General features: G+C 35.9%; 1 protein-coding gene across 21 annotated transcripts in view; it reads left to right on the plus strand.

Annotated features, from left to right (window-relative positions):
- WAC (WW domain containing adaptor with coiled-coil) overlaps positions 1 to 25262 on the plus strand; it is a 77718-nt gene extending 52456 nt beyond the window's left edge. For 8 of the 21 annotated variants that reach the window (XM_086333903.1, XM_086333887.1, XM_086333897.1 and 5 more), the window contains 8 exons: positions 1400 to 1708; positions 12173 to 12418; positions 13780 to 13902; positions 14723 to 14871; positions 19775 to 19893; positions 21080 to 21266; positions 22446 to 22573; positions 23811 to 25262. In XM_086333903.1, the coding sequence (XP_086190029.1) occupies positions 1400 to 1708; positions 12173 to 12418; positions 13780 to 13902; positions 14723 to 14871; positions 19775 to 19893; positions 21080 to 21266; positions 22446 to 22573; positions 23811 to 23880 (1331 nt within the window). In that variant the 3' untranslated portion in view covers positions 23881 to 25262. The remainder of the gene's footprint in view (positions 1 to 1399; positions 1709 to 12172; positions 12419 to 13779; positions 13903 to 14722; positions 14872 to 19774; positions 19894 to 21079; positions 21267 to 22445; positions 22574 to 23810) is intronic. The other 13 variants (XM_086333899.1, XM_086333900.1, XM_086333896.1 and 10 more) reach the window with 3 other exon arrangements.
- Positions 25263 to 26542: the final 1280 nt, after the last annotated feature.

The following is a 26542-nucleotide window of genomic DNA, read 5'->3' on the forward strand; positions in this document are numbered from 1 at the left end:
TTTTTAAACTATTAAATCTATCTCTAAAAGCTTGTGGTAGTGTTATTTTCAGGAAGAAACTTTAGAATAAACTTTTAAGTTGTATATGCACTCAAATTGATAGTTTACTGATTTAATATCATGGAGCAGATGTTTGTGATCTGATGTGGCAGCTCAGTCTTTTTCTGGTACAGTAATAAATACATCTTTTGTAACCCTGATTTTCATTAAGTCTTCAAGTCAGAAGACCTTGTTTTGATAATGACTAAAGTTTTTTTTTTTTTTTTTTTTTTTACAGTATCCAGTACTATACCCAGTACCTTTTATTTGGCTATAATGTTAGAAGGTGTACATTGCCAACTTGAAAACTGACTTGTAGTTTAAGCATACTTCCTTCTTTGTGCTCTTGTGGTCTCTAGACTTGGAGGAACCATGAATTGGAAAAAAATAACACTGTATTCAACAGGGAGGGCATCCTTTGGTAATCACGTGCTTGAATCTTAAGATGTTTTTCTGCATGGAAGTTGCTTTAATCCTTTAGTTACTGGGGAGACTATTGTAATTTAGGCCGGAGAATTTTTGATAAATATAGATTTTCTTTAACTGTGATTGTTCAGATTTTCCTTCTTTTGTACTTATTTTGCAAAAGCAAAAGTATTTTGAGTTTAAAATTTATTTTTGTGGCTTTAAGTTGGAAGAGAATCTGTTTTTAACATAAGTATATTTTTCTGACTTTGCTGCAGATGTAGGGCTTCTATTTTCAGATAGCATTATCTATAACTTGATTTTATAACTAACTCTGGTATTTGTTAGCATTTTTAAAATATGAGTTGATTTACTTACTGAATGGAGAGTTCTTCACAAATTCAGCCATCCCTAAATGAGGTTGTTTTAGCCCCAGTACCAACAACTTTAGAGCCCACTAGTTAGCTGCTTCAGTATTCAGAAAAATCAGGCTAACAAAGTAATAATTCTTTGCAGTTGAACCACTGTGGATGATACAGTCAATTAGAGCCAAGATCCATATTTTAAAAGAATGGATCATTTGCTTTTTCTGTTTTTAAAATATTTTTTTTTAATTTGAGTAAAATGTTATAAATCCATATATTGATCTTTTAAAAAAATATTCTGTTTGAACTATGGTGTGGTTCTAAAGAATCCCCCAAAACTAGTAGCCCACTTGAAATCTGAGAATAGAATTAATATTTGTAGTCGATCTGAAATTCCTCTTCCAGTATTTGGATGTTTATATGCTAGTGGTAAAACTGCAGACACTAACTGGGCTTGCAGTTTTATAGAAAAGATGTAAGTACAAGTATGTTGCTAAATTAGCTGATGTTAAAGACAGGATTCTAACGTAATCTTTTTTCTTCCCCCTTCCGTCATTCCGACATCTCTTTTTCCGAACTCTGAACTAAAGTGGAAGACAAGCATTCCAGTGATGCCAGTAGTTTGCTCCCACAGAATATTTTGTCTCAGACAAGCAGACACAATGACAGAGACTACAGACTGCCAAGAGCAGAGACTCACAGTAGTTCTACGCCAGTACAGCACCCCATCAAACCAGTGGTTCATCCAACTGCTACCCCAAGCACTGTTCCTTCTAGTCCATTTACGCTACAGTCTGATCACCAGCCAAAGAAATCATTTGATGCTAATGGAGCATCTACTTTATCAAAACTGCCTACACCCACATCTTCTGTCCCTGCTCAGAGAACAGAAAGAAAAGGTATGCCGTTATTACTAGATGCTGCACGTTGAACTGTAGTGTGAGTTTCTGATTATATGACATGATTTCCGTCAGCTTCAGTGAGACTCTGAATTATAAATTCGTTTAAAAAGTCTTTTAGAATGTTACTGCATAGATTAGATCTTGAGTTAGCTGTAATTAGTTTTTTTCTCTTTATTTTTAATTATGGAGCCTCAGAACTGGTTTTGCATTTAACACTTTGAAGTCAAGTGCTTAATTTATAACAGTAATGGATAAAACAACTTGCTAAAGCTAAATGAGTGTCCCATCACACTTGTATAAAAGTAATTTTGGGTGTTTTGTGATAATTGTCTTCATGATTTACTCTAGAAATTGTCTCAGTTTTCACTTAAAATTTAATACAAAGAGAGACATTTAAAAACTTGTCATTTTTCACATAACACGCAACTGTTGGTTTCAGTTTGTGAATTAGACAGCTGAGTTATGGGCCATAAGATACGGAGTTTTATGTCTGAATTAGGACTTAGTTGAAAGAAGAGGTTAAAATTTGCAACCCAAATTCCAGCTCTGTGCTAATAACCATAGAATGTTCAAAAAAGTTAGAAAAAAAATTGGGAGATGATGGATAATGGGAAGCACGGTGATGGGATAAGCATATTTGTATAGGCCAGTCACAGTCCCAGACTTAACACTGTTTTATGAAACTAAGGAAATTTAAAGGCATTAAGTAAACACATCACTCTCATGACTAGACTCATTAGCAGATTAGCATCGGTAAACCGTTGAGGAATTTTTCTTTCGTTTGGGTTTAGGAGATGTGACAAGGACCTATTGAGTGTTTAAGCTTTTACTGTAATATCTGGCCCACTGTTTCACACTGACTTAATTTGTTGACAAAGGATTTAAGTATTTGGGTTTCTTTCGCTTCTAGTTTCTTCTCCTTTTATGTATGTTGTTTGAACTTCCCCTGTAGCAGTTTTTACACATTATTAAACCATGCTTTATCATATAGTGCATAGTACATAAGCAGGGTATTCCAAATGTTGTCAAATTCCCCAAAGATGGTGTATCAGAATTCATTGTACAAGTTATATTTGCCCTGATGCAGAACTAAATTTCCAAGAGAATTTCTTAGAAAATATGATTTAATGCATTAATTGTTAGTTAGTAGTACTTTCTAAAGGAAGTTTGGTTTTCCAGTTTTGTCAGTTTTATTTTGGTTACAGAACATTTTATTTTTAAAAGCCTTTCTCAGTTTGAAAAAAAAATCCTTTGGCCTTAAAAAAGATCTTTGGTATTTATCTCATTTTACCTCTTGTTCATTTAACAGCCTTTTTTTCAGCTCTTACCTTCATCTTGGAATTCTTTTCTTCCCTGACTTCTAGAATACTGCTGCTGTTCAATTTCCCCATTCTTCTCTTCTTGCTCCTTAAATGTCAATAGAGTTTAGTCTCTTACTGTGTTACTTTTCTTTTTTCTTCCCCCTAACATGTTCTCATTTGCTGGCTGGCAATTCTTAGGACTACTTTGTCTACATAAGTAACTCCCAAATCTTTATTTCTAACTCACACACATGTCTGCTTCTTTATCTAAGTAGTTGGTATCCAGAAGTTAACATGTACCAAATGCCTTCCTTTCCCCTAATTTGCAGGTTCTCAGCGATAACACTATCCTCCCAACTACTCCGTGTTCTTTAACATTCTTGGCCTTCTACCCTTACCCATCCATCAACAACTCTTGGATTCTTCCAGATTTTATTCGTGTATGTCCTTCCTCTTGCTACTGCCACTGCCATGAGACTCAGATCATGGCTCTTGAAATAACCTCTGATAACTGCTGTGCTCTGGTAACTGTGTGTGTGTGATAACTGATAATTGTGATAACTTCTACCCAGTCTGTGCACTTAGCATTGACATCATTATACTGGGTTGTGTTCTTTCTTGGCTTAAAATTTTCTAGTGGTTTTATCCAAAGGATCAAAGTTCATACTTCTCAGTAAGACAATAGCAAGTCCTTGACAGTCTGATTGCATCTGTCTTAACTAGCTTGATCCTCCAGTATTTTACTCTTACATTCTCTATATAATTCATCTGCTAAAAGCTTATACTTGATCACATTATGCTCTTCTATGGTTTGATCGTTTGCAGAAAAGGATATATTCTTTGCTCCATTCCTGTTCTGTTGAACTCAGGACTCTTTTTTTCAGAGCCAGCTATGATGTCCTTCTGTTCTCAGTGTCAGTTAACCTCTCAAACACTTTTCTTCTGGTCTGTTATTGCACTTACCACTTTATTATTTTAGTTCCTTCAATTAGACTGTCCTATGTAGGGTTAGACATTATGATTTATTGCTTTTTGTACTTTTTTTCACTCCTTGCCCTCCTTCAAAGCTTCAAGCACCATTCCTGAGAAACTTAACATAATAAAAAGTAAACTATACCTAGTTTGGTGCTAAATATTTTGATTACATTTTATTCTTTAAAACAACATTGTGAGGAAAAGAATTGTCTGTTAGCTATGAAAAGCTTGAACATTGCTGAAGTCTGAACGTATTGTGTAAGATGCAGTTTCTCCAAAATCCATGTTCTTTCCATAAAACTGTATGTCATGAAACAGATTACAAATAATTCATGTTTAAATTCTACAGAGTGTCTTTGCTGATCACAAACTTTATGTGAGAATTTTACATATAATTTTAAGCTTCTAGAAAGCAACCTGATAACCTTGGAATTGCCTGTGTGTATAAGGAAAATAGTACTTCCCCTTGCATGTGAATTGAAACAATATTATTCCCTTAAATAAATTGTGTAACAATTTGCATCTTTTCAGATTGTTTTCCAGTTAGTCTAAATTTGTAAAAAGGTCCATTAATTTGAAATACTTTTTTTTCCCCTCAATTGAGACATCTGTGTTATTTCAGTTAAGCTTCCTGTTGACTCTTCTCATCAACATAGTGATTTCCTGTTTGGATTTTCCTTAACAAATAATTAAGAGGTTGATGGTTCATATTAGATGGGTCTTGGTCTTAAGTGCTAATAGTGTAACTAAGCTATATTTTAAGGGTGTCAGCAATAGAATGCTTTAATAAAAAATACAAGAGCAGGATCTCTGTCCTGACCACTTCTATATCCCTAGAATAGGCAGTCGGTATTTGTGATATGTGAATAAACTGAAAGAATGGTAATGCGCTGTTGAGGGCTGGGCAAGCACCTGCCTTGGTCATGGTTTAAAAATGTATTTGGAGAAGAAGTGTTACATATGTTGTGATCTAATTAAAGAAACCAGAAATAGATCTATGTAATGCCAGTGTATCTTCCATTAAAAAGAACCTAAGGCAAATCATTCTGTGCTTGCTTGAGGCATAGAAGTGTGGAGGAACTATGAAGCTGTTTGGTTTTGCAGAGAATAATAATTCTAGTGTTAGGTAGAGTGAAACAAGGTGTCAGGTTACCTCCTTACAGATTTATATCTTTGTTACAGTAACATTTGAACATCTGGTGGCAAGATTACTTTATTGGACAACAGAGTACAGAGAAACTCTGAGCTTAAAAAATGCTGAATTTTTACAGATTGGTAGCCCGTTGAACATTCTAAACTGGTCCTGACTCCACCCTCCATTCCAGATTTGTGAAATGACAAAATAGGCAGGAGACATGGGTCCTTGTTTTTTGATTTGGCCAAACAAGTGCCAAAGTCAGAAGAGATTAAAATTTCTTATTTAATAATTTTGAGTTACAGTTTATTAAAATAAGTTTGAAAAGTAAACAGTAGCTGCAGAAGCAGACCTAGTCAGTGGCCTTAAGTAATTTCTCAGAAAATTTAGCATGTCTTAAGAGTCAGTCAGTCACATGCTGGCTCTATAGTTTTGTGCCTCAGCTGGTAAAGAATCCCCTTGCAATGCGAGAGGCCTGGGTTCGATCTCTGGGTTGGGAAGATCCCCTGGAGAAGAGAGAGGCTACCCATCTCCATATTCTGGCCTAGAGAATTAATGGATTGTATAGTCCACAGGGTCGCAAAGTGTCGGACATAACTGAGCGACTTTGACTTTCTATAGTCTTAATCTAATAAGAAAGGGATTAGTCATTCTTAATATGAGGTATAAGTTAGTCACCTAAACTTCCTTTTTGTGTTCGATGACGTTTGTCGACTGGGTGAAGTTAAAATGAACTCAAAGACTTTCCAGTGTATGTTAAGGCAGTAAGCCCACAGAGGAGGTCATAACTGGTTTTAAGTGGGCCACCATTCAGCCCTTCCTTGCTTTGCTTTAAACTACTTTTAGGGTTACTAAATATTCATATAAAATTAGACCAATTGGCCATAGAGGTACTCAGATGTTTGAATAACTGGGGACATTAATGGGGAGAGGTGGTTAGTCTGATTTAGTCAGTGAGTTTACTAAAATTACGTTAATAAAGATGGCATTTTGAATAGTGGGACAGAGGGAATACTGGTGGTGAAAGAATATTAGAAAATATTTGTTTATAACTTGAGAGTGAGTCAAGGAAGATCTTTTAAATCAGACTCAAAACACATTTGCCTTAAAAAGTTCATAATAACTTCTCTTTGACAGAGATACAAGAAACAAAGGTTGAAAGCAAATACTGAATTAAGAGAAAATATTTGGAACATATTTAAAACACAGTATGTTAAAGGATACATTAAGAATTCATCAAAGCAGTATGAAAAAAACAATCCAGTTGAAAAATGAGCAAAGGATATGAACCAGCAATTATAGAAGAGGAATTTTAAATTGCCTGTCTTGCTTTAGAATAGTTAGAAAAATTTACTCAAAATGGGACAAAGGCCTTAACTTAGGAGATAAAAGCTATAAACCTCTTAGAAGAAAACAAGGTAAAATCTTTATGACACTGGATTTGGTGCTGATATCTTGGATATGACACCGAAAGCACTGACAACAGAAGAAAAAATAGATAAATTGGACTTCATCAAAATTAAAAACTGCCTCAAAGGAGGCTCTAGAGTGAAAAGACCACCCATGGAATGGGAGGAAGCATTTGTTAAGTCACATCTGATCAGGGGTTAATATCCTGAATATACAGTCGTATGACTCAACGAGAAAGTGAACAGCCCAGTTCAGAAATAGGCTGCTGCTGCTACTGCTAAGTCGCTTCAGTCATGTCCGACTCTGTGCGACCCCATAGACAGCAGCCCACCAGGCTCCACCATCCCTGGGATTCTCCAGGCAAGAACACTGGAGTGGGTGGCCATTTCCTCCTGGGCAAAGGAGTTCAAAAGACATTTTTCCAGAGAACATAATCTAATGGCCAGTAAGCACATAAAAAGGTGTTCAGCATCATTAGTCAACAGGGAAAGCAAATCAGACCACAGTGAAATATCACTTTATACACATTGAAACACAGCCGCTGTGGAATACAGTTTGGCAGTTCCTCACCGGGTGAAACATAAAATTACCGTAGGATCCTCCAGTGATTCTTGCTTAAGTGTAATCAGGAGAATTGAAAGCTACAGAGTCAAATGGATATTTATACACCAAGGATCACAACAGCGCTGTTCACAATAGCCAAATGGTGGAAACAATCCTAGGGTAAACAAAATGTGATATATATATACATGCAGTATTACTCAGCCTTAGAAAGTAGTAAGATTGTGATACACGCTGCAGCATGGATGAACTTTTAAAACCTTATGCTCAGCAACACAAAAGGACAACTATTGTGATCCAGTTCTATGAGGTACCCCAAATGGACAAATTCATGAACACAAACTAGAGCTGTGCCTCCTTAGGGTTTGTGAAATGGGGAGCTATTATTTAATTGTTTGAGCATTTGTTTGGAAAGATGAAAAAGTTATGCAGGTGAAATTACGATGGTTGTGTGTCAGTGTGAATACACTTAATACTACTGGATTGTAAACCCAGAAATGGTTAAAATGATTAGTTGTATGTTGTATATTTTTCAGCATGAAAGTTCAAAAGAAAAAAAAAAAAAGAAAGTTCAAAAGAAAGATTACCGATTTGGTATTGGAAATTAAAATATTTTTTTCACTCTTAAGATTAATGACAGTTGGTAAAAGTGTGTAAGATGATTATTGTGGAGGTCACTTAAGTAAAATCGGTTAAGCTTTAAAGTAGGTTTGTCCTTTGTATTATCAGAGATTTCCCTGATTGAATTAAAAACCAAGTTGCAAAAGCATAATTGTTATAGAACATCAATACCATACTTATTTTTATGTACATTTTAAATGCTTAGAAAAGTTATGGACAGACATAAGATTTAAAATTATGAATTATAAAATAAGGACAGTCACAGCTTATATATACCAGGTGTTGTCACCTAGCTATTTCATGGTTTTTTTTTTCCTTATTATACTTGTACACACTTTGTTTTCCCTTATGTCTCCATGTTGTACCCCGCTGTGTAACTGTTCCTACACAGTGGAACGTGCAGGCTGCCCTCGTTGCGTTAGTTGTTGGAGCTTTGTTCCTGTGTCCTGTTCAGTATCATTGCAGCAACTGTCAGAACATTGTAGGAAATTGTTTAGTAATGTAGTCAGTACCTTTTATTCTTTAAAGTGCAGTATCTCTTTAGAGATCTTTTTGCAGATTGAGGAGTTATTTGGCATACCAGAAAAATATGGGTCAGAAAATTTTGACTTTTAATATATGCTGTCATGAGTATTTTGAAAGGGTATCTATAGTTAGAAGAGGTGAGTGGATATTACTTAAGCCTTGAAAAGTTAGGTTATAATAACATTTCTATGTGAATGGTCTAGTCTTTGGTAGATTACTCCCTCTACTGGTAAAAATTGGAAATATAAATGAATATAAATGATTAATTCATAAAGAGACAGTTTTATCAAAGTGAATATATCCAATTTAAAATCAAAGGGTAACATACTTATTTCATGGCTTATATTAATTACTTGGTTAGAGAATTACAAATAATTAAAATATAGTTAGGAAAGTAACAATTCATTTTCAATTTAAAATATGGTAGGATGACATTGCTACATTGCCTTAAAAAAGTCAGACACACAAAATAAATATATAAATTTTGTTTCCTTTTGTTTTAAAGTTAAATATCTTTTTTTTTCATAACCAACAAGGTGTGGCAGAATCACCCATAGAACTCCTGCAAGTTTACCATATTCTTGGACTTCCCCACCCCCATTCTGTTCTTTAGAACTGGGGTGGAGCTCTGGTATCTTTTTTTTGTTTTTAAACTTCATGAGTAATTCTGCTAAAGTCATTCTCAAAATCAAACCTTTTAAAAAGAGAATTTCTGGCCTTTAGAGATGTTACTTGCTGAAGGTTCCTATAAATAGTGGTGTCAACTGGTTTCCATACTGTTCATCAATAATCTCTTAAACTGTGAAAGACATGTATCCATAGGATAAACAAACATTTATTTACATTATTACATTATCTCTGTGAGAGTGATATGTATTAGTTTTCTGTTTTGGAGTGTTCTTCTTTTCCTAGAATGAGGAATAACACTGAAGAATTTTCGAGCCCCTGTTAATTTTTCCAGTCTGGATTTAGCAGCACTGAAACAAATGTGGAAATAACACCTTCTCCAACTCCTGTCCTTGAAGGCAGAAGAAAACTTAAGTAAAAGCAACAAAAGGGTCATTTCAGAGGGATATAAGTACTGACTTAATTGTTCATAAAGGAAGTAAAAATAGAACTTGTTTCATTCTGAACATCATTAAGATATTTAAACTGTTTATTCCTTAAGCTGAACTTAAGGTATAATGATCTGGAGAAAACGGGTGCTATTGTCTAGAATTGCCTCATGAAATGTAGTAACTTTTCACAAGAAAGATCTTATTTCCTACAAGTTTCTTTGTACTTGTTTATGATTCCAAACAAATGTTTGAAAGCAAAGCTGAACATGGTAAGCAGTCTCCTAAGACTTACAGACCCTCCTTTAAAATGTGTGCTTTGTAAAATGAATATATCTGTCTTACAAAAATGAAGATGTGGAGACCGAAATGGATCATAAGAGATCAGCACATACATGAAATGTACTGAAAGCAGCTCTGAGTCTATATGTTAGAGAGCTATTGTCCCTAGTTCTTTTGACCATTACAACAGTGTTGTTAAAAGGCTGGTAGAGGAGGTTTGGTTTTTTCTTATTTTGCAATAAGCTTGCTATTAATTCCCAACTTCTTTGGGGCCATGAAGATTAACAAATGTTTAGTTCCTAGAATTGGAATTAAAGATTTGTACTTACTAGGTAGCAATGTGATATTCAAATACAGTGTTCCTGAAACTTTTATATACCGTAGTAGCAGTCTTAATTCAGTTGTATAATGTATATGAGCTTGAAAATCTTAAGGAAATGGGTTTATAGGGGGAATTAAAACAGCCTTTCTGCCAGGATTGTAAGAGTGTATGGATATCTTGAATAATCTAGTCTAAACATCATTACCTTCTGTTTTTAATTCTTTGCTTCATTAAAGTGACTGTATTAATAAAATATGATATAAAACTACCAGTTTGTGTTCCTTTTCCTGTTGGTAGACATATGGTTTGTTTCTAGTTTTGTGCTAAATTTTTTTTTTTATATCACAATACCATTTCAAGAATTATTGAATATTCTAATTTACATACATTAGAGTTTCTCTAAGGGTGTATACCTAAGGTGAATTAACTGGGTTATGAAGTACATGTACCTCCAGTTTTTCTAGAGAAGCCAAATTATCTTCCAGTGTAGTTATATGAGTTTAGGTTCCATCTGAGATGCTGTTTCTATTACTCCTTATCAGTATTTGGTATTTTCAGACTTTTGGACATTTTTCTAAATATGAATGTGAAAGAATATTCTGTTGCTTTTTAATATATATTTTCCTGATTATCACTGAAGTTGAGGATCTTTTGTTTTTTAAGCCATTCAGGTTATTCTGTGAATTGTCTTTTCATGTCTTTCATTCCTTTTTCTATTGTTTGTGTTTCTTTGATTTGTAGAAATTCCTTAAAGTATTTTGGTTACCAGTCCTTTGGGTGTAATTATTTTGCTCTTTGTCATTTTCTGCATCCTCACATCAAAGTTATTTTTCTGTGTTTTCCTCTACTATTTCTTAAGACTTAAATGTATATATAAAAGTTAAATCTGCCTTAAATTGGTTTTGTTTTAAATTTTCACTAGCTGTGTTCTTTTTCTTAAAGAGGTTTGTGGCTTTTACTAACCCATACCTCTTCAAATGCTACCAAAAATGCTGTTGGGATTTTAATTTCAGTTACCTTAAATCTATGTAAATAATTTGCAATGACAGCTTTCAAATTATGATAATTTTTCATGCATGTTTTATACATTTTTTTGTGTACATTGAAACACTGAGGTTGGGATTTTGTGGGAGGGTTTTTTTTTTTTTTTTTGCTATTAAAAGAATCTTTTTTAGTGCTGATAACCTTTAAATGATACAAATAGAGATAGTTCATTGCCTTCTATATTTAATTCCAGAAGAGGAGTATGTAATTCTAGAACTCAGTTGTTAAGTATAAAAGTTCAGAGTAGGAGTCTCCTCTTATTTGTCACATCTGTAGTCCATTCTGGGGTTGCTCTCCATCATGCCTATTCTGATTTTCATATTTAAGTAGACTGTTTTCATGGTGATGAACATTTTCACCTTACTTTACGATGCATATAAATTAATTCTTGGAGAATTGTATTGTCCCTTTATATCTTAATGGATCCTTATTTGGAAGTGTAGTCAATACAGGACAGTACCATGGAGGTATTGAGAGTTTGGTTCCAGACTACAACAGTGAAGCAAGTATCACAAATGAATATTTAGACTTCCTGGTGTATATAAAAGTTACCTTTGCATTATACTGTAGTCTGTTAAGTGTGCAATAATAGCATTATGACTAAAATCTGTGATAACCTCTAGAGGGGTGGGATGGGGGTGGGTGGGAGGGAAACTCGAGAGGGAGGGGATGTGTGTATATAGTATATACATGGTTGATTCACAGTGGTGTACAACAGAAAACACTATTGTAAAGCAATTGTATTCCAGTTTTTAAAAATACGTACCTTAGTTTAAAAAGAATGCTGTTGGGACAATGTGTGGGTAGACTTGCAATACAGAGTTGCTGTAAAACCTTCCATTATTTGGGGGAGATGAAAAAGGCAGTAACTGTGAAATGCAATAAAACAAGATGTGCTTGTACACGTATTTGAGACATTATTACTAACAAGCAGAGGGGTGCTTTGAAACTCAGATACAGGTTTGGTAGCATCACTGCCTTCCCTGATGACTTTAAGCAAGTTACATAGTTTTTTTTGTACAGTTTTATCATCTATGAAATCAGAGTGTGACATATCTACCTCATATCTAGTCAGCCAACTATTTCCCGAGTCCACTCTGTGGTACCTTGGTAATGAGATTACTTGAGTTAGGTACCTGGCACATGCATGGATCCTGCTTGTTTGATGTTGGTTACAATTTCCAGTATTCAAGTTATGGTTTTCAGCCTTATTGTCTCCTTTGTCTTTAGAATCTACATCAGGAGACAAGGCTGTATCACACTCTTGCACAACTCCTTCCACATCTTCAGCCTCTGGACTGAACCCCACGTCTGCACCTCCAGCATCCGCTTCAGCAATTCCTGTCTCTCCTGTTCCACAGTCACCAATACCTCCATTACTTCAGGACCCAAATCTGCTTAGACAGTTGCTTCCTGCTTTGCAAGCCACGCTGCAACTTAATAATTCTAATGTGGACATATCCAAAATAAATGAAGGTAAATTTTCATGGTAACAGTTTCTCAAAAGTTCATTTGAAGTGTGCAAAATGACATAATTAGTAAAATCCCCAGTATAATATGGAATGGTCTTTGTTTCATTTTGAAATTTACGTTGAACTGCATGCTTTAAAATATGATTGAATTAGCAATACTTTTTCTGTATATTCTCCAAGACTTGTCTGTGTACCTGGTAGTTAGCAGAGATAATTATAATTGTTTTGTTAACTTAATGTTTATGGTGAATTTTTTTTTTTAATGAAGACAGAAAAAAAGAGTATTTGTTAAAATTGATAGAAACGCTTAGTCTCTAACATATTTCAAAAAGCCTCCTGTATAATTTGAAGTATTTTAAATATGCTAATTACTAGGACTAAGCTAAGAGTAGGAATTCAGGTAGTTCTTGAACTACTTAAACATCTATGAGAAGGGAAGTAATGGATATGTTATGCTGTTTTACCTAGTTAAATTGCATTGTTAATTGCAATTTTGCTTTTCAGTGTACTACTAAAGTATTTAGACAGCCACCTCAAAGAAGTCTGAGTAAAAATGGATATAGTTTGTAAGCCATTCAGATTGAAGTATTAAATCTTAGGAATATCACAAAATTTTGTTTGCATACATTTTCATATAATATATTTAAAAGTACTATTAAGTGTTTAAGTTCTTCCTTTATCATAAAAATGGAGCTATCTCAGGCTAGTTGGTCATTAGTCTTCCAGTCTTATTCTTCTCAACATTTTTGTATTCTCTTGTTTGATAGGAAAAGGTTTTACTAGACAAAGTAGGACTTTTAAACAGTTTGAAGAAACCATAGCCTAAGAAAATGTTGATAATAAAAGATCTTACGCTTCAAAAATACATAGTATTCCAAAGTACCCCGCTTTTTAATATTCATTTTTGAAAGATTGTTGAGGGTAGGTGTTGATGTAGGATTTGAGTGCTCAGCTTATCTAATAAAGCAGTTGCATGAAACAGTTGCTGTTTATCCCGTTCATTCCAAGTAATGTACTAAGCACCTTGCCTATGTATGGATAGGTTCCTGGTATAGTCAGAAGTTCCAGTGAGTACTCTGCTGTTTTAAACATCTCAAGGAGTTTTCCTTTAACTGAACACCTAAATTTTACTGGAAAGGAAACTCTACTGTTTTATTGTATAAGCCCCTTCAGTTTCTTTGCCTCTGCCTCAGATCATTCCCCATGTCTAAACCTGTTGTATTACTCCTGTCTTCTAGACTTAATTTGGGAATTCTAGTATGAAACAATTTTTTTTCTGGGTTCTCATTTGAATTTTCAAGTTTTTACTAATACTACATATGCTGCTGTGTTTTTATTTGAATTTAAGATGTACTGTGTTTCTAGTTCTTACAGCAGCTGTGACACAAGCCTCATTGCAGTCTATAATTCACAAATTTCTTACTGCTGGACCATCTGCTTTCAACATAACTTCTCTGATTTCTCAAGCTGCTCAGCTCTCCACACAAGGTATTTATGTATTTTTAGATACCTCTAGAGTTGTGTCTTTAAGGCAGGCAGGTGAGATTAATAACATTTCTTTTAATCTTTGAAGAAAAAGTAGCTGTGATAATTTTATTTTGATTTTTTAACACTGCTTTATACAAGTAGTATTTTTCTTTACCTTTTTAGATGAAACAGGTTTTTCACATTTATCTTATGCTGTATATATGTTTAATTCAACATGTAAGTCGTTAATGAGGTATCCTGCTCCAAAGCTAAAATAAACTATGGTATGCTCTCAATCTTTGTGAATCATTGAATCTGTTTTCCGAGTTGAGCTTTGGTTTCAGTTGGTGTTAGATGATTTTTGATCAGAGGATGTGGAAATGCTTTAGTCCTGCCTTGAGTTAGCCAGCCCTCTTCTCCGTGCAGGTGTCTAGTTAGAGGTGACACCAAGGAGCAGATGGGAAATAAAAGCGTCCCTTGATTTATGCCTGAGCCCCAGTGCAGAAAGCTGCTCAAGTGAGCAGGACTGCTGATCAACCAGTGCAGTGAAAAGACTCTTGAGAGACCCTTTGGGTGGTCTCATGGGGTGGGAATCTGAGGGGGACAAGAAGTAAGGCTGAGATCAGGATGCTTTCCCGGCGAGACTGTGTTCAGACTTGGAGTGGGTGCTGCACTGGGTGGCTGGTCTCTGACGGGTCATGTGGTTAGTGTGGCCCCAGTGGGTAGAGATGCTGACTTTTTCAGATAGGTGTTCTCTTTGGGGTTATGGGGCATGTGCAGAGTTGTAAAGATCTGCCCCACATCAATTACAGAGGTTTCTGGTTTATTTTACTCTTCACAGCCCAACCATCCAATCAGTCTCCAATGTCTTTAACGTCTGACGCATCATCCCCACGATCGTATGTGTCTCCAAGGATAAGCACACCCCAGACAAACACAGTCCCCATCAAACCTTTGATCAGTACTCCTCCTGTTTCATCACAGCCAAAGGTAAGTTCTGACAAAACGTGGTCCACTGGGGAAGGGAATGGCAAACCAAACCACTTCAGTATTCTTGCCTTGAGAACCCCATAAACAGTATGAAAAGGCAAAAAGATATGACACTGAAAAATGAACTCCCCAGATGGGTAGGTGCCCAATATACTATTGGAGAAGGGTGGAGAAATAGCTCCAGAAAGAATGAAGAGACAGAGCAAAAGCAAAAACAATGCCCAGTTGTGGATGTGACTGGTGATGGAAGTAAAGTCTGATGCTGTCAAGAACAATATTGCATAGGAACCTGGAATGTCAGGTCCATGAATCAAGGTACATTGGAAGTGGTCAAACAGGAGATGGCAAGACTGAACATCAACATTTTAGGAATCAGTGAACTAAAATGGACTGGAATGGACATTTAATTCAGATGATCAAAATGTCTACTGCTGTGGGCAAGAATCCCTTAGAAGAAATGGAATAGCCCTCATAGTCAACAAAAGAGTCCGAAATGCAGTACTTGGGTGCAATCTCATAAATGACAGAATGATTTCTGCTTGTTTACAAGGCAAACCATTCAGTATCACAGTAATTCAAGTCTTTGCCCAACCACTAATGGTAAAGAAGCTGAAGTTGAATGATTCTGTGAGGATCTACAAGACCCTCTAGAACTAACACCAAAATGATGTGCTTTTAGGGGACTGGAATGCAAAAGTAGGAAGTCAAGAGATATCTGGAATAACAGGCAAGTTTGACTTTGGAGTGCAAAATGAAGCAGGGCAAAGGCTGACCGAGTTTTGCCAAGAGAATGCACTGGTGTTAGTAAACACTCTTCTTCCAACAACACAAGAGATGACTACACATGGATATCACCAGATGGTCAATACCAAAAATCAGATTGATTATATTCTTTGCAGCAGAAGATAGAGAAGCTCTATACAGTCAGCAAAGACAAGACCGGGAACTGACTATGGCTCAGATCATGAACTCCTTATTGCCAAATTCAGACTTATATTGAAGAGAGTAGGGAAAACCACTGAACCATTCAGATACGACCTAAATCAAATCCCTTAGGATTATACAGTGGAAGTGACAAATAGATTCAAGGAATTAGATCTGAAAGAGTGCCTAAGATCAATGGACAGAGGTTTGTGGCATTATACAGAAGGTAGTGATCAAAACATCCCCCCAAAAAAAGAAATGCAAAAAGGCAAAATGGTTGTCTGAGGACTTCTTAAAAATAGCTGAGAAAAGAAGTGAAAGGCAAAGGAGCAAAAGGAAAGCTATATCCATCTCAATGCAGAGTTCCAAAGAGTAGCAAGGAGAGAGAAGAAAGCCTGCCTCATTGATCAATGCAAAGAAATAGAAAGAAACAATAGAATAGTAAAGACTAAAGATCTCTTCAAAAAACCTAGAGATACCAAGGGAACATTTCATGCAAAGATGGCACAATAAAGCACAGAAACAGTATGCTGTGAAAGTGCTGCATTCAATATGCCAGCAAATTTGGAAAACTCGGTGGTGGCCGCAGGACTGGAAAAGGTCAATTTCCATTCCAATTCCAAAGAAAGGCAATGCCAAAGAATGTTCAAACTACCACACAGGTGCACTCATCTCTCACACCAGCAAAGTAATGCTCAAAATTCTCCAAACTGCGCTTCAGCAGTTTGTGAGCTGAGAACTTCCAGATGTTCAAGCTGGATTTGGAAAAGGCAGAGAACTGGAGATCAAATTGTTGACATCCATTGGATCATAGAAAAAGCGAGAGAATTCCAGAAAAACATCTACTTCTGCTTTATTGACTATGTCAAAACCTTTGACTGTGTGGATCACAGCAAACTGGAAAGTCTTCCAAGAGATGGGAATACCAGACCACCTTACCTGCCTCCTGAGAAATATGTATGCAGGTTCAAGAAGCAACAATTAGAACCAGACATGGAACAATGGACTGGTTCCAAATTGGGAAAGAATACACCAAGGCTTTATATTGTCACCCTGCTTGTTTAACTTAAAAGAGTACATTTCACAGAGTACATCGTGCAAAATGCCAGACTGGATGAAGCACAAGCTGGAATCAAGATTGCCAGAAGAAATACCGATAACCTCAGATATGCAGATGACACCACCCTTATGGCAGAAAGTGACAAGGAACTAAATAATCTCTTGATGAAAGTAAGAGAGGAGAGTCAATAAGCTGGCTTAAAACTCAATGTTGAAAATACTAAGATCATGGCATCCAGTCCTGTCACTTCATGGCAAATAGATGGGGAAACAATGGAAACAGTGGCTGACTTTATATTTTTGGGCTCGAAAATCACTGCAGATGGTGACTGCAGCCATGAAATTTAAAAATGCTTGCTCCTTGGAAGAAAAGCTATGACCAACCTAGACAGCATATTAAAAAGCAGAGATTTTACTTTGCTAACAAAAGTCTGTCTAGTCAGAGCTGTGGTTTTTCCATTAGTCATGTGTGGATTTGAGAGTTGGACTATAAAGAAAGCTGAGCATTGAAGAATTGATGCTTTTGAACTGTGGTGTTGGAGAAGACTCTTGAGTCCCTTGGACCACAAGGAGATCAAACCAGTCAATCCTAAAGGAAATCAGTCCAGAATACTCATTGGAAGGACTGATGCTGAAGCTCCAATACTTTGGCTACCTGATGTGAAGAACTGACTCATTGGAAAAGGCCCTGATGCTGGGAAAGATTGAAGGCAGGAGAATGGGTCAACAGAAGATGAGATGGTTGTATGGCATCACTCTTTCGATGGACGTGAGTTTGAGCAATCTCCTGGTGTTGGTGATGGACAGGGAAGCCTGGTGTGGGGTTGCAGAGAGTCCACTGAACTGAACTGACTGGAAGGTACATCGCCTCTGAGGGGAATTGGGAAAGAACACACTTCTGGCTAAAACAAGTTTTCATGGTGTTCTAGACTGTGTATGGAGGAAGAGCCCTTTTTTGGGAGTGAGGTGGTGGGATGCATGGCTGGTGATTGAGAATAGATGCAGGTTAATCTCAGCCACTGGAGGGCTTGGAGGAGTGAGTTGCACCGGTGCCCCTTCTCTGCATTGATGCTGTTTTCTCTCTATTGATTTCATGGATAAAGAAGGTTTACTAATAGTCTTATTTTTGTAGAATTTTTAGACTCCAATCTGTGAGAGAACATGTTTTCCAGTGATTTCCCCGTACTTTTTTATAGAAATGAGTCAATTTCTGTGACAAGAGCTTTGTGTCTTAATTTTCACATCAGCTACTGTTTGCTTCATTTGATAGAAACTTAACTCTTAATCATTAAGTCTGATTTTCATTTTCATTAGGTCTTTCTGAATATAGAGCCCATTTTATGAAGCTATATTGCTTGTTTGTCCAAATAAAACCTTATGTTGTTGGCTCCTCACAGCACAGTTAGACTGTTGCTAGTCCCTGTTCTTACTGGGCTGTGAACAGGACCTTAGGATGCTGCTGTCGGATTTTACATTGCATTCTTTGACTCTTGCTCACAAATTCATAAGCAGTTCCCAGTCATCCTCATTCTGTGCTTTTGTAGCATACCACCAGTAAAACTTGAGCTATTTGGAAGTTGAAATGTATGCGTTTTAACTTTTTTTGAACTCTTACTGATAACTGTATGGGGAAATTGTTTTTCAAAGCTGTAAAACAGGGGGCTCTTTGACACTTTCATGGCAAAGAATGCCTTACTTAAATAAAATCATAAGCAGAAGCCTAAAAATAAAAATGTATTGAAACATGGCTTGAAGTGGATGGTAGGCCAGCTCTTAGGTCTTCCTGTTGGTTCATCCCTTCCCGACTTGAGTCATGTTTCTGTGTATGTTGTAGATTGCTGTTTTAAAATTTTGAGTTACAGTTGTTTTCTGTGTAGTTCCTTATTATTTACTTGTATTTTGATGAGAGAAGAATTAAAATGTGAGTTTCAGCACAAGAGACCTATTCTTAGAGCTTATAACTTACCTTGTGGTATTCTAAGAGCACAGGGAAAGATGGCTGTATACGGCATGAGTGGTTGTGTTGGGTTTATAGTTGATCGTAACATTGTCAACTTCAAATCCTGTAGGCAGATGGCTTGTAGTTTTTTGGGTTATAAACCTTTCAGATTGTCTTTAAAAGTAAGTGGGCATTTGATCTTATATAGATCTTATTAAAATGTTCTTTATAAAAGAACATGCTTTTGTACATATTTTGGACTTACATTGAAAACTGCTTGCTGACTGTCACATGTGTGTGTGAAAATGTATGTGTCCACAGTGGTAACCATGGACCTCTTGGTCTGCCTCTGTAGGGTGCCATCTCTTTGAAGCCCACTCCAGTTAAATTGCATATGGGCCATAGCTCATTCTCTGATAGACAAGTCTATACATTCTCTTCATTTGTGATTGAATTTTAAGCATCTTTATTTGTATGATGTGGTGTAATATATTTATTTTTATTGATACAGAAGTAATAGTAAATCAGAAAAGATGTTACAGTATATTAGAAAGAAAATGGGGTTTAAAATCAGGAGAACTAGTTTCTTAAGCTGGTTGGCTTAAGTAATTGGCCCTGGGCCATTTTATGAAGAAATTAGATCTAAGCCTCAAAACTTCCTTCTATCTACATGACCTTTGGAAACTCATTTGATTCCTCTTCTTTAAATCTCCATGTTTTATATTGTTCAAGATTACTAACTAGACTTGGAGGGATCTGAAGATTTGGGCCCTAAATGACAATAGTTTACATAATTAAGTGTGGCTGTATCGCTAATACTAATCCTATTGTGAACATTTAAGACAATTCTTACCTTTAAAAAAAATCACTCAACAGAAATAATTGGGGAGTTTTCATTGGCAGAACTTTTGCTCTTATCTAGTTTCCACTGCTGTTTGTCTATGTGGTAGAAGCCTGTCTCACCAGATTCTGACATTCCAGGTTAGTACTCCAGTAGTTAAGCAAGGACCAGTTTCACAGTCGGCCACACAGCAGCCTGTAACTGCTGACAAGCAGCAAGGTCATGAACCTGTCTCTCCTCGAAGTCTTCAGCGCTCAAAGTAAGTTGATGTTGTATGTTGAAACAACACTTTTTTCTTTATATTACCATATTATTTGGATATTATATATGCATAGTAGAACTTGATCTTGGAAGAATCCATGGATAGCCTAACATAGTTTGGTGTATTATAAAATTTACAAAGGCAAATCTTACTAGATTGTCTCTAGTAGTGAATCCTGATTATTTTGAAGAAAGTGGCTCTCTCTTTAGAATTTTGCTTGATGGAATACAGGGGCAGTAACTATATCTGACACTTCACTTGTAGAAGCACATGGTTTTATACTAGTTCATTCATTGGAAATGATAACTTCCCAATAGCAGTTTTAGATTTGAGTTTATTGATAAAGCCAAAAACCTCACATCTGAAACTTGGGTCAGTATTTTCCAGCTGATGTGTGTCAGACCTTCCTGATAGCCTCAGCTCTGAACCTTTAGTCTTTAGTGGCTGCAGTATAATTTTAAATATCCTTAGTGATGAAAACCCTTCATCTTTTGGGAGACTTCATTTTTGGAAATAACTGAAATTCATTCAGAGCAAAGTCTGGTGTGAGGCAGCTAGCAAGTCAGCTTTGGGGTATTACATTCTTGATTCTCACCACTACATCCCCAAATCTGGCCCAAACCATACAGGTGAAAAGAAGATAAGCAACCTCAGAGTGTTCCCCATTTTTGGTCTTATTTTGCCACTGAACTCATTCATTGTGAGGCAGTTAAAATGTCTGTTTTGCTTCACATTATTTCACCCTCTGATTACACACTTTACTCTGATTTTAAACAGTCAAAACCTCTGAACTTTTCACCCTCCATGTCTTCATGTATTTAAGATATATTGATGTGCCTTATATCTACAACTGTTCTAATGTGACCATTGCTTAGTCACATCCTTATTAGTGTTTGTAGTATACAGAGGCACAGGTTCCACTGTTAAGTTTGGTTGAGTACAGGTATTTTAAATTCAGCCCTGACGTAACTGTTCAAAGGGCTCTTTTAACCTCAGACGTGTATTAGGAATATGATATAAGTATTCTTTGGATTTGAAATTATACTTATTTAATATTAAAATAATAAGTTGTTATTAGGAATTTGGGTATCTTTAAGTTAATGAAAGGTATTGACAGGCAATGTTTAGGATACCTAGAAACCACTTTTAACCATGCTCCACATTCGGTTATCTTTTCTCATAGCAGCCAGAGAAGTCCGTCACCTGGTCCAAATCACACGTCTAGTAGTAACGCATCAAATACAGCAGTTGTACCACAGAACTCCTCTGCCCGACCTCCGTGTTCACTAACACCGACGCTCGCAGCACACTTCAATGAAAATCTCATCAAGCACGTTCAAGGATGGCCTGCAGATCATGCGGAGAAGCAGGTACATCACAGTCACAGCAGGTGTTCTGCCTGTGGTTTGCTGGCAGCTCAATTCCACTTTGAGAAAGTCTAACCCGGACCCTGTGGATTCGAGCCGTCTTTAAAACAACTAATTTCTCATTAGGTTGTCTGTGGTTACTTTGTAAAATATTTGATATGTACTTACAGGATATTTGTGAAGTAACTTTCTGTGGTTTCACATATTCTAATTATCATTATAGCTCCCATTATCAAGTGCTCAGCGTTTAGCTCTGTGCTAAGTGCTTTATATTTATTTGTTCCATTTTCTAAAACTACTGACCAGTGCAGATCATGAGTTTTTTGTTCTACTAATGAGGCTCTTAAGACCAAATGATCTGTACCAAGGTCACTCAATTACTAGAGTGATACGACTCAAAGCCAGCATGCTTTTCCTACTCAGCCAGCTACTCTGATCCTTTTAGTACAGTTGACCCTTGAACAACTTGGGTAGGGGGGCTGACTCTCCACACAGTCAAAAATCCAAGTATGGTTTATAGTCAGCCCTCCATATCCACAGTCCCTCACCCCCAGATCAGCCAACTGTGGATTGTGTAGAACAGCGGTGTTGATTATTGGAAAAAAATCCATGTGTAAGTGGGCCTGCCTGCACAGTGTAAACCTCTTGTTCAAGGTTCAATTAACTACTGAAAGTTAGAAAACACTTGTACTTGGGGATGAAGGACCAACCCTAGCACATTCCAGTTATTGCCACTGGCTGTTTCGTTTTATCAAATGACTAACCATCGGAAATGTTCTGTAAGCTCATGGTCATGCATTGTGTATCTCTTGATACAGGGATACAGTAAGGCCCCTTTATCAGTGTTACACCTGAACTTCATTTTGGCCGATCCAGCATTTTTTATTAATCACAAATCATGAGTCCTTCTATCTTAGTGCTGTACTACCATGAGACTGAAAATAGTATCTTCTCAAGAAGCCTGAGGGGTGAAATCTTAAAGGAATACATTTCACCATTAGAGATGGGTTTAAAAAAAAAAAATTCCCCACCACCGTCCCCCCCCCCCACCCGCCCAAATCCATGAGCATTTTTGTGGATTTAAAAGAAAATATTTATTCTATAATCTTGATATAAAGTTACACTCTCTATTTTGTATGTGAATGTGACTTATATTTCATGAGATTTTCATTTCTTTTATAGGCATCAAGATTGCGAGAAGAAGCCCATAACATGGGAAGCGTTCATATGTCAGAAATTTGTACTGAATTAAAAAATTTAAGATCTTTAGTCCGAGTATGTGAAATTCAAGCAACTTTGCGAGAGCAAAGGTAAGCTTTTCACTGAAGTAAATTTAAAGTTCTCTTTGATATATCACATTCCATAATACTGTGAACTGTTTCATAATTTAGTAATATTCCTGACGAATGGTAATGGCATCTAGATTTTATTTCTCTTAACCCGTGGTATAAATGCTTTATTATTAAACTTTTTTTTCTTGGATAATGACTACATAAGGTACTTGTTTTATTTAAAAAGTGAGATGTTGACAGCGACCAGTTACCAGGAGTCCCCTCTTTGGTTGAGAGCAGTGCCCTCTTACTGAGGGTAAATATCTCAGTTGACATTCAAACTACTGATTACATTGTCCTTGAAGCATCAATAGATCTCTTGGAAATTACATGAAGAGTTTAGTTGTCTAGGAAGTTTAATGATGTATATGTGCTTTCTTTAATTGTTTTCACCTTAACTCTGTCTTGTATTTCTTAATGATGTAGTGTTTTATTCAAGTAGGATTTCTATATTGTGTTAAATAGTATAGGTTATTTTTTTTTCAATGCCTGTTACAAAATTGAGGACACATTTGAGTGGCTTCACATCCTGTCTGTGTTGAGTCACTGTGTCAGATGTAATCTTGTCATGAAACCACAGATGCCAAGTCATGGTTTATGGTAAACTTGGGAAAGTGAGTTTTTAACCTAACCTTTCAACGACTAAAAAGTCTGGAAGCACTTCCTGAATATCAGTTGGGATTTTTTTTTACTCTAGGATTGCTTCGAAAGTAGTTCTGACATATGTAAAACCTTACTTTGGCTTGCTCGACAGATGTGCAGCTACTGAAACACGGTCACAAACCACGTTTGACCATGTAGATATCAAGCAGTAATTGTCACAGTTCACTGAAGAGGAATAGTGTTAACGAAGTTCATAAAAATCTAGTTAGCTGTGGAGTTTGTGTTTTTATATTTTGTTTTAAATATGCACGTCAGCTGGACTTTGCTCCATTTTTATGAACCTACATTTATATTGAGAATTGTTCTTCGTAATTATTGAGAAAGGGTTAGAAAACTAGGAAATATTTTAACTTTTGTCATCCCAATGCTTTAATATTTGTCATATTTTCAAATGGTTATTTTGTCCTAACTAGACTGAACAGTTTTAAATTACTTCATCATAGCTAGTAGTTACTCATTTTCTTTGTAAAGCTACTTTTATAGTTAAAAGTTTGTTTTTTCTGTAAAATTTATAATGACTGCATGGGCTCTAATGCCATCTTTTATTTTTCAGGATACTATTTTTGAGACAACAAATTAAGGAACTCGAAAAGCTAAAAAATCAGAATTCCTTCATGGTGTGAAGATGTGAATAATTGCACATGGTGTTGAGAACAGGAACTGTAAATCTGTTGCCCAGTCTTAACATTTTTGAGCTGCATTTAAGTAGACTTTGGACCGTTAAGCTGGGCAAAGGAAATGACAAGGGGTCGGGGTCTGTGAGATTCACTTCAGGGGAAAGATACAAGATTGATTTGTAAAACCCTTGAAATGTAGATTTCTTGTAGATGTATTCTTCACGTTGTAAATATGTTTTGTAGAGTGAAGCCATGGGAAGCCATGTGTAACAGAGCTTAGACATCCAAAACTAATCAATGCTGAGGTGGCTAAATACCTAGCCTTTTACATGTAAACCTGTCTGCAAAATTAGCTTTTTTAAAGAAAAATTTGGGGGGTTAATTTATCATTCAGAAATCTTGCATTTTCAAAAATTCAGTGCAAGCGCCAGGCGATCTGTGTCTAAGGATGCGATTTTGAACCATATGGGCAGTGTACAAAATATCATGAAACAACTGTTTCCACACTTGCACCTGATCAAGAGCAGTGCTTCTCCATTTGTTTTGCAGAGAAATGTTTTTCATTTCCCGTGTGTTCCATTTCCCTCTGAAATCCTTGATCTGATTTTATCCATTTTTTAAGGCTCCTCTTTTTCTCCTTTCTTAAGGCACTGTTGCTATGGCACTTTTCTATAACCTTTTCATTCCTGTGTACAGTAGCTTAAAATTGCAGTGATTGAGCATAACCCACTTGTTTGTATAAATTATTGAAATCCATTTGCACCCTGTAAGAATGGACTTAAAAGTACTGCTGGGCATGTGTGCTGAAAGTACATTGATTGCTCAAATATGAGGAAATGGCCCAATGAACATGGTTGTGGGAGGGAAGAGGAAACAAAGCTAGTCAGATGTGAATTGTATCTGTTGTAATAAACATGTTAAAAGAAACAAAAATTGTTATTTTTCTTTACCTTCGGTCAATGCATATTAGAATTTGAACTACCTGGGGATTCTTTATCAAAACTATTCTTGTTGAACATTTATACTTCATTGAAATAATTCCTTAAGGGAGGTTTTGTTTAAAGCATATTAACAGGAAAATGTGTATAAGACTATTTAATGAAATAAGAAATTCAACAAGAACAATTAAGTCACTTCCCAAGTGGTTGTCATTTGTTAAAACCCTGGTTTACCTGTCTTGCTATTATGACATTTCATTTTGAAGGATGTTTGTGTTGTAGCTAACTGTTCAAGTCTGGTGCTGACTGCTGTTCTTAGCCATCACAAAACGCTAAATTTGTGTAATTGGAGCTTCCTGCTGTTACCTGGAGACAGTGGGAAAGCTCAGCTTTGTATATTGTTTCCTAAAGTATATTAAAATAAAAAAAGAAACTATTGCTACTATAAAATTACCTTGGCTTTTTTTTTTCTTTGCTAAAATATTGGTCACGTGGCCTTAGCATGACACTGCCAGTATTAAATCAGATCACAAGGGTTTCTTTATGCAGAAAAATCTCCTAGTTCAAAATCTTACCCAATTTAGAGACTTTTTTTCCTGTTGAGGCAGATGCATTCATGTGCTTTCAGAACTGCCAGCACCAAGGGCTTACTTTGTGATGTTAGACATTGTTGCTACATTCTGGGATGCAAAAATTCAAAATGCTCTTGTGCTTTAAGCATATTTAAAGTATAGAAGATAATGCTCAGACTTCTTAATACATGTAAAAAGGTAAAATGTGATATTTTCTAAATACAAAAATATTCCAGTGTAATTAAGAATTAAGATCATACTGGAAACTGACTTTTTTTTTTATTGTAACTTGAGGATAAAATGTAAGAAAAGACAAATGTCATAAATTATATCATCATGAAATGTTAATATCTGTGAGATTGTTAATATTTGCTGGGCTTGATTAGTGCATGTACATGAAGTTCGTAAGAGCTTTGTTAAGTTAGAACCCTTACTGATGTAGTCCTGTGTCTTTTCTGGAAAGATGATGGGGTAGGCAGATATTTCCCCATCAGATGGCAGCTTGGCTTGTGGTTTAAAGTAACTTTGAATTTAATTTTCTAATTGTTTATTGATCTGTATCACCTTATTCTTTGGACTTTTAAAAAGTGTTTTTATCCCTAAATTAGGAATTGCTCATATATATATATATATATATATACACACACATATATGTGTATATATATATATGAGAAGATGCCTAATTTGAAATTTCCCAGTGAATTTTTAAACAATTAAAAATTTTGTGGAAATATTTTTACACTATTTGATTCACTTATTCTGTAGTGAATTATTTTAAATACTGCACTTTAATACTAATACAGACTTGGTGTCCAGCTACTAACCTTCTTGAGGTAACCAGGGGATATTTATTAAAATAGATACTATACCCCAACAGAATATCCTTTAGTTGTCCTGTTGCCATGGCTTTGAGCATGTATCTCATTTTGTGGACACCGTGGTTCAGAGAATTTGAGAACAGAGATACAAATTGCCCCTAGGAAACCTCAGGATTTTATTTTAAAAGGGACATTAGTAGTGTTGCATTCAAATCTTAAAAAGTGATGTAATAAAATATTCTGTGAAGGTGGGTCTGTTAGAAAGTCTTAGCCTTGAAGAGCCAGCCTCCTATTTTTCCCTTTGTCTTCTGCTTAACTAATTTGACTAACCTTTAATTTG

The sequence above is a fragment of the Bos grunniens genome, chromosome 13 (assembly GCF_055505025.1).
Source record: "Bos grunniens cultivar Pamir isolate PY7600 chromosome 13, Bosgru_T2T1.0, whole genome shotgun sequence".
NCBI classification, from domain to species: Eukaryota; Metazoa; Chordata; class Mammalia; order Artiodactyla; family Bovidae; genus Bos; species Bos grunniens.